This window comes from Opisthocomus hoazin, chromosome 22 (genome assembly GCF_030867145.1).
Source record: "Opisthocomus hoazin isolate bOpiHoa1 chromosome 22, bOpiHoa1.hap1, whole genome shotgun sequence".
In the NCBI taxonomy this organism is placed as follows: Eukaryota; Metazoa; Chordata; class Aves; order Opisthocomiformes; family Opisthocomidae; genus Opisthocomus; species Opisthocomus hoazin.
In genome coordinates this window covers 5,117,178-5,126,425 of record NC_134435.1, presented here as the reverse complement: position 1 = coordinate 5,126,425, position 9,248 = coordinate 5,117,178, and the positions used below count along the sequence as shown (strand labels likewise).

Sequence of the window (9,248 nt, the reverse complement as noted above, 5' to 3'; positions counted from 1 at the left end):
CTGCCCCATAGGCCATTTCAAGCTGGAAAAAGTGTCGTAGATGTTTTAAAATTCCATTCACGCCTACATGAATACATTACGATTTAAATTACAGCAGCGTAATGGGGACATAGCTGGCAACTGGTATGCGGGTTCTTGTTTGCTTGGTTGGTTTTTTAACTTCAAAGGATCCCGAATGCTGGGGTAAAACTTCTGTGCCATCTCCCTGAAACCCTGGTGCCCTTCCTGGGCAACCGACGGCGAGCGCTCTTGCTCGTCTGGAGCTGTGCATCCCTGAGCAGGGAGCGCGGGGCTGAGCACGTAACGCTGCACCTCCAGCCTTCCACGGAGCGCGGCCATCTGCGTTTCTCTGCTAGCCAGCCACCATCCTTCCAAAGAAGGGATGGTATAACAATCTGTGAGACACTTATTCTTCCAAATTTGGTTAAGATTGGCCAATGGCTCAAACATTATCTGGGTCAAAAGGAAAGAAGCACAAGGGTATAGACATTTTTCTATAGGAAAGCAGGCTAAAATCAAGATGTGCTTCAAGAGGCATGGAGCAGAGCTTGCTAAAGAAGAATGATGGCGTAAAATAACATATTGTAATTGCCTTATATGGCCACATTTCTGTAAGTCTGCAGTTACCTGCCTTGCCATAATTTCTGTTTCTTTCTAGAAGCTGGGCAAGATTCAGACACTTTCAGATGCAATATCCACGATCTAGTTGAAGATGTGCCTGCTCACTGCAGGGGGATTGGACTAGATGATCTCTAAAGGTCCCTTCCAACCCAAAGCATTCTATGATTCTACATTTATCTCCCTGAAAGTCAGCTCCAGTGTTTTTCAGAATTTTACCTGTTGCGGTGCAGTTTAGTGCGATGTTGATTTACAGTTATGTCAGGGTGAAATATTCTTGCCTTATAACTGATGGAGCTGTGATGTAACTTTAAAAAATGTAATGTAAGAAATAGAACTTGGGTATCATTTGCCACTTGTAGTCTACCAGAGTCAGGCAAAAGAAAAGTATCTCATTTTCAGGGCTGGAATTTGTCCTAGTAATATGTGTCATTGTTAAATCCCAGGCATTTTTATCATATGCGGTAAAATATTGATAATACAGGCAGATGTGGTATGAACATTTTGGCTTAAATAAGAAAAATAAAGTATCTTTCTCCTACTTAGATACTGATGAATTAAAACACAGTAGTAAATGCTACTTTGGAAACAAATATGTACCAACTGAGCTGTCAGAAGAGCTCTTTCAATATTTGTGCTGCAGATCAAATTTCCTGAGCTGCTGAAGGGAAACTTTCACTCTGACAGACCGCACAGATTATTCAGTGTATCTGTCAAATGTCTAAGAAAATAGCATTCTAAATACATTGATTATATTTCAGTATGAATCATAAAGTACCACAGTAAAAGGTTGCTCTGCCCTTGAGACATAAATTCACTTGAAACCTCCCTGTTTTATGAGTCTGTCCTTCTCCACCAACAAGTGTGGCAGCACTACGAGCCCTGAGGAGGTTCTCTAGCTGTTCTTAAGTCCTTGCCCTTCTGGAAACAGCAAATGTCTAATTTTTCACTGATTTATTTTTTTCTAATAAGTGAACATGTGAAATGCTAAACCAGTTTACAGGACTGTTTCTATGAGAACTGTCCTATCAAGATTATAGGCAGTCAAATTTATCACCTGGACAATGTAGCGAATTTATGCAGGGTAGTATTTATTTGTCAGCAGACAGGAGGGATCAAAATATTTAAATAACATACAGCAATGGCACTGCTTTTGTACATGTACATAATTACAGTCAATAATCAACTGAGCTTTCTGCTCAGCAGAATCAGTTTCACAATGAATGCCATTTTCCCAGTACCTAACTCTACTTACATGTGCTTACAGTTAAACTCACCAGCCATAAAGTACAAATACATGTAAGGATATATTCATTTACAAGGACTTTTATAAATATCTTGGTCTGGTCTACATGACTGAACCATTGAACAAAGCTCTGGTGCAGGTTTTTTTGAAAGAACATCGCTGCTGAGACTTTGTACATTTGGATAGCATTGCGGAGTTCAGGTCCCCCCTCTAGCCTTCCGTGCTGAATTCCATTTCTCTGCTCCCCTGAGGAAGCTCACAGTCTTCCATCAGATTGCATCAAGTAACAACTTCACATTCTGTTGTCATTTTGTCTACTTGCTATACCAATAAAATAAGGGAAAAGAAACTTTTCAGCATTACCTAACACAGGGCAATGTTTGTTTATTATGACTTGAGCGATCTTTAAACATTGCATATTGCACAGTTACATACATCACTGTCACGTATCACGCTGAAGTCCATAATGCTTATGTATTAAAAATAAGTAATGTCTCTTTGTCTTTTTCTATCTCTACCAAAGTCAGTTCACCCCTAATTGACTCATCTGGAAATTAGGTGTCAGACTGCACATAAAGCCAGTGGATGTAATGAGAGAACGCGTGGTGCAGAGGGCAAGATCTGCAAGACAGCGACGCTACTCTGCTCGCTTAGCTGTGATTTTTGGAAGTGCAGCATTAAGAAGAGAGATACTTGATAACTGCATGCTCGGAACAGAAATGGAGCATCAGCACTTGAGTCAAATGAAAGCGTAAGGAAGAAATGACAAGAAGAAATCAAGGCACAAGTACTATTATTCACATTGTATTCTGAAGCAGTCTCATTGCTCAGAGAGCTTCCACCTGGCAATGAAGAACCCTCTTATGCCAAGATTCAGACTGCAAAAATTGATTACTTAACTCCAGTAAGGATTTCAGGAGTAGGCAGTTGGTGCAATTGGTGTTACAAAAAGCAATAGCAATTTTATTTTTTTTTTTCAGCTGTTTAAGGCCACAGAAATGTACTGCCCAAGCGCTTGTAGGGGGAGACCCCAGAGTAACATAGTGGGAGACCATCCGTCAGCCCCCCTGGCCTTCTCGTAAGGTCAGCAGAGCTGCTGCTGGCTCACTGACCACGTAATTCAGACTAGCATGCATTTCCTGGCTGTGTTTAAGCCAGTTGGGGCCTGATACTAAAAAACCTTCTGTTGTAAAACTACGCACGCTTGGGCATGCCTGTGGGATGGGGATGTGGGAGCCAAGATCACACATGGGAGTCTCAGCTGGGCCTGATTCAACCACTAAATACTGTCTGAGATGTTTGCCATGATGAGAACTGAGAGTAATCTGAACTATTGTGTCGAATATGAATAGATTAGAGTATATTGTGAATGCTGTGTGCTTGTAAATTGCTTTAAGCATGGGCCCTGAAGCTGTGAACAATGTGCTTAAATATGAGGAAGATGGTGATAGAGGTTTGTGTGCCAAACTCGGAAGAACCCAGCTAACAGCCCAGCCTCTCAGGTACGCCACCATGATTTGTCAAAATGCTCTGCTCAGTGAACGGTCTTCTGACAATATTAGACGGCTTTCTGTATGGGTACTGGAACCCCCCCACAAGTGACATTCCTGGATCAGATTTGCTCTCAGTTAAGCAAGTGAAATGCAGATAATTAATGACTTTATTACCCTGGAGTCTCCCCGATGGAACAGGGAACCGAGTCCCTCACCTCCCCTTCACCGAGGCGTATCCCAGCCCCTCTGAGGACGCACGGTATGCCAGCGGCGTCGTGGACGGTAAGTTCCTGCTTTCTGCTCGGTTAAACGCCTGGTGTGCTGGACAAGCAGATGGTGTGTATCAGCAATAAAGGGAGCCCAGTGACTGTGGGCTGGACTTCATGGCCATAATTAATGCTAAGATAATCTAAGCTGTCTGACCATCACCCTTTACTAGGTATTTAGCTGTCTCCTCGTTTTCCTTCTGTGATGCACAAGGCAGGTGTTTAAGTTGTGGTTATTTATGCACTCCACTTCACTTGTGTGATATTTGATCTAGTCAGAAAAAAATACAAGATTATGCCAAAACTAATCCATACCTGTCACTCAAATACTTGATTACCACGTCACTAATTCTGCCATCCTTGCTCTTGTGAGTAGTGCTGCCCTTATAACTTCGAGGGGATCGAGCCCCAAGAGATTTCCAGGAGTCTTTTAGCTCGGTGTGAATCAGGAAGCGCTTAGCGATGCAGCACATCTGCAAGAGCGCGTGGGGCTCTGCTCTGCCGTGTAGCGTAATGCAGACTGTTTGCATTAGTGCTGTAGCAAGAGCAGGAGAGAACTATGCCCTGACGGAATCCTTTATGAGCAGTATGACTGCAGAAGAAGATGGTCCCTACCCAAGAGAATTTCATTGCCTGGAGGTAAGCTTTGTCATAGCTGAGTTGTCAAGGAGCTGATTGTAATCTGAATGTTAATTATTTTTCCTTAAGTGGGGCATCAGGAAATTGTGAAAGTTAGAGAACAGTTACAAGGAATTATGGAACTAAAAAAAATATAAGGGGCTTTAGCAATGCAGGTAATGAATTATATTTAACTTGAACAAGAGGAAGCATGGTGAGCTGTTGGGCTAACGCGTTCTAAGCATTGCATTGAAACCGCCCAACAGCAGCTGATTATTTACGTTGGCACTCTAGCATGGATGAAGAATATGTTTGGGGTTTTTTATAGCCAAACTGGAAAATGTTTTTTAAAATGTTTGCGTTTGAGAAAAGTTGTGTTCAGTATTACACCTTTAGGCTTCTTAGGCACTTGTGTTACAAAAGAAGCTATTTTCAAACACAGTCCACTAGCAATGACCACATCTGCCGCAAGCGTGGCCTCTTGTTAGTGCAGAAAAGTGGGGAAAGACATTTCTGAAACTAAATGCAAACCTAATTTTCTACTCAAAGAGAAGTCTATACTCAGGGTACGTAGCTAAAGCAAAATTTGTTCTGAATTCATAGTGTGTTTGTTTGATAATGGAGATTCTAAAAGGTCTGTTTTAAGGACTAGCGATGGTGGTAACAGGGAAAGGAATGATCTATACTCGCAGTTTGGAGTAGAATACGATGCTTTTAGGAGAAATGTTAAATACATGTTCCATCTTGAACAGCGCCGATCTGAGTGGAATTTGCAATACATCAAATGGGGCCTGTATTAGTGCTCGTTAAAAATAATAAAAAAAGAAATGCCAACTTCAGCCTTTTCCGTTGTTAGAATACAATTTCTAGGCTGAACTGGTACTAAACCAAAGCAATGCCCGGGCTGAAAGGAAAATGATGGAGGCTTAGGATAACTTCAGGGGCCTTCCTTCAGTGTGAATGGCCTATGAACTGTTGTGCAGATGAACCAGAGGTGGGAACAACGTAGAGCTGGAAAATTAAAAGGCCAGAGAACAGTCTGTGAAAAGGCTGATGAAGCTGGGAATGCCATCGTATTCCTGGTTTACTTGGGTGAAGCCAGGTGTTTAGGAAGGACAACCGCATCAGTGACTGAAATGGAAATATTGGCATACTAAGGTGGCATGCCAGTGACTTGGAAACCGTGGATTAAAAAAGTAAGATGTTAGTACTGTTTATAATTCATTATTATTGATCTTTTAGACTCTTGGAAGTAGTTTATTAGCATTAATACCCTCATAAAGTACCTGCTAAGAGTATGCCTGTGGGAGAACAATCCTGGTTTTGCTGAACTAAATGGAAAAGATTTCCCCTAAACTGAGCAGTAACATGATCAAGACCTACAGAAAGAGGTCATCTGCAACAAAATACAGAGTTTTGGAAACTGCTGTTGGATTGTTTTAGATATCCACAGGGGGACTATTTAATTTCAGAGATCCCTTAGATGCATCAGTTTGCAGATTTGAAAGGGCCATATTTTCATATTCCTCTTGCGATGCTGAGCATCTGCAGCGGTGAACTAATACAATCAAATCCTTCTGAAAATTCTTGTTGAGAAAGCCGTAGAAGATGGGGTTGATACATGTTGAGATCATGGCCACAAGGTGGCATATTGTAAATGCTAGATTATGATTACAGCTCATTAGTGCTTCATAGTTCCAGTCAAAAACAACATTGAATATATTGAGAGGCAACCAGCAAGCTGCAAAAGTCATAACAATTGATACCAACATCATATTAATCCTTTTGTTTTCGCTCAGTCTGCTCTCATTCTCTCTCATCCTGTCTATTTTACCTCTGCTTCGAAGACGTACAAATATCCTGAGATAGCAGATAAAAATAAACCCCAGTGGGAAGCAGTACTGGAAAACCAGCAGACTGGTGGTAAAAATCAGTCGTTCTGTAACAGACGGCCATGCTTCGATGCAAGCAACCTTGTTCTTGTAGAAATCACTATGGAAAGATAGATGCTTGAAGGGTTCATCTGTTAATTGGTGAAATATTAAAAAAGGAATGGATATTATGAGGGAAAACCCCCAGATGAAAAGAATTCCCCAGTAAGCATGTGAACTATTAGGCTTCCAGCCACGTGGGTTCACAATTAACTGATATCTCTCAATAGCAATCAGTACGAGTGAGAAAACGGAGACTGTGACAGACAGACTTTGTATGAAAGAACTTATTTTACACATAGCTTCCCCAAATATCCAGTAGTCCATTAAGGTGTACACCACTGTGACGGGAATACACATGATACAGATCAAGACATCTGACAAAGAGAGGTTGGCAATCAAAATATTGGTAACATTTTGAGCTTCTTTCTGTCTCTTTATTATAATAATCAGGCAAAGATTTCCAAAAAGCCCCACTATTGTAACTAAAGTGTAGGCTGTAATAAGCAAGAATTCTGCAAGGAAGGAAGGTTGGCATGTATCAAAGTTCAAAAACTGCAAATAGCTGATGTTAGTGATAGTGTGATTAGACAGAATCTCACTAGGGTGCTCAATGTCTTTATCCATCGTGAAGCATCTCGCAGCCTATGGACAAAACCTGGTTTTGTTTAGAAGATGCTTTGTGTGGAGCTTTCTAAGGCAATGGTTACTATGGGTCTGTCTTTGCAATTGGTGTCCTTCGAGTTTCGAGCAAATCCAGTATCATTAATTAGAGCACTGAGAAATCCTGAAAGGAAAAGCCAGTGGCTGAGTATTAGTGGTTTTATATGTGTGTATGGGTGGACGTTGATGCCACTTTTCCGAGGCTCTGCACTGACAGTGTCAGAGAACTGTAACTGATTGTGATGTATAACAAATAGCAGTGATAGCTTTGATTAAACTTGTATGAACATTTTCATACAAATTCTCCTTTACCAACTGTGGATAACCTTTGCTTTTCAAAATAAAATATTTTAAGACCTGTCTCAGCCAAAGATTTAGCAAGGTTTAAGGAATTCCAACAAGAATAATCTGTTGCTTTTTTATTATTAGAAACATGAAGAATTGGGTCCTGCCATCACATTGCTACCTGAGATGTCACACTGACATTTTCCCTAGAACTACAAAGCAACGTGAGCTAATACAGCAAATCCCTCTGGCTTAATCAAAATGATGTGTGCTTCAGTTTAAGTGATGTTCAACACCTCTGTGAAAACATCTTCAAGGGACTTTCCTGTTCTGCTTATGTATTAAAGATAGCACGTCCTTTTTCCTCAATCTAGTCTGAGGAAAATGTAAACCAAACAAAGATCACATCTTAGTTATACATACAATGATTTCCACACCGCTAGTTGCCAAAAGTTGTCTCATTTCCCTATACACCGTTTGCTGTTTTACAAGCTTGACAAATGACACCCCCAAAATTTTCTGTGCTGAAATACGTGTACTCAAGAGACACAGAGCTGATTCTTCTTTCAGTTCTAACTCAAACAGTTGTCAAGCAAAAATCTGATATTAGTACAATTCTGTTGTTAAAAAACTAATATTAATGGGAGGAATTAAATTCAGCAGAATAACTTGATGGGTTTGAATTTTTCACGGAGTTAATCTTAAATCAAAGGCTCACCAGCTTTCTGGCCAGAAAGAGGGTACATTTCCAACCTGGGAAAGCAAAAAAGAAGGATGTAAGAGTTACTTTGATAGATGGATAACTATGTGCTATCATATACCTTTCAAAACTCAGCTCTAACTTAACTTACCTTAATTTCTATTTGAAGTAGGAATTGTTGGAAAACTAGCTGGACAGAGGCCATTCTTCACCCCTGGTAATAAATACCATAGTGTTGAGAGCCCTGTGGAGAAAGGATGAAGCAGCAGCAGTGGAAAGTTAATGAGGATGCACAAAAAGAAGGGACAGGTGGATGTTTCATTGTTAGTAGAAAGAATTTGTTTATGTGTAGAAGATTTGTCAACATTTTTACAGAAATTATTGCCATTATTTAGTCACGAAGGAATAAAAAATGTTTGGTTGCTTGCACGAGATTAAACACCAAATCCAGGATTAAACTGCAAACTATGATTCTGTAACTGTTTGCCCCCAGGCACCCAAAGAGCATTCCAGCTAGAGTTATATGCTCGACTGCTTTATCCTCATACTTCTGCATGACATTAGTTTGGGTGTTTCAGATTAAGATTCTGAAAAAAAACGAAACCCAACCACCTTTGGAGGATCTATTGCCACTCTCATTCTGATGAAAATATACTTTTCAACTAGTGTGGTCATGTTGGAGTAAGAAGTGGCTGTAGATTTATGTGGCCCTGATATTCCAAATATGACTTAATGTGTGGTGAGGGGCTAACATTAAGCCCCGTGGTCTCCCTAAATACCCAGCTGGCTGGGTTACAGCTATATTGAGGGAGAGGCGTAGAAACTTGCACAACCATGCTGCAAAAGCTGTTGAAGTCTAGTGGCTCAGCCAGACTTTGTAGTCCCTCGCGGATGTCCCTGCACCAGTGGGGCAGGAACAAGGGCTGTGCACCCTACTGTGTGTGCACCAGCTTGCAAATACTCTTCTCCAAATATGTCCGGGAGAAATGGAAGGGGTTCTGAAGCTAGCGCAGTCAGACCCTGCAGGAAACGATGATGTGGCTGGGCAGCAGCACCTTCAGGCATCATAATTCCTGGAATGCACTGTAAACTACTTTTCCCTGAAGCAGCACTAATTACCTGGCTGCATTAATCACACAGAAGGATGCGTGCGCTGGAAGGACAAGAGGCCGAGCAGTGGTACGTGTTGCCCTGATGAGCTTTACCGCCGCTGTCGACGTGTGAGGGTCTGAAGCCTGGCTGCTTTCCCCCACGGGTGATCGTTCGCCTTGCGCTGGTGGTGTTCACCTGACTCGCGCAGATCTGAGCCCTGCCCTTGGAGAAAAGATCAGTTGTTAGCGGGGGATCTGGCTTGGAAGCAAGATACCTTCAAAGACAAGCTCTGCTCTTCCCTGCTTTTTATGTTGCCAGGAGAAGCTGTGGGGACTC

At 41.5% G+C, this 9,248-nt stretch overlaps 1 protein-coding gene across 1 annotated transcript; it reads right to left on the bottom strand.

Annotated features, from left to right (window-relative positions):
- Positions 1-5,680: 5,680 nt before the first annotated feature.
- On the bottom strand, positions 5,681-6,799 carry LOC104326876 (neuropeptide Y receptor type 6). Its single transcript, XM_009931704.2, has one exon. It carries the CDS (start codon positions 6,797-6,799, stop codon positions 5,681-5,683), a length of 1,119 nt encoding a protein of 372 aa, XP_009930006.2.
- Between the last annotated feature and the right edge of the window lie 2,449 nt (positions 6,800-9,248).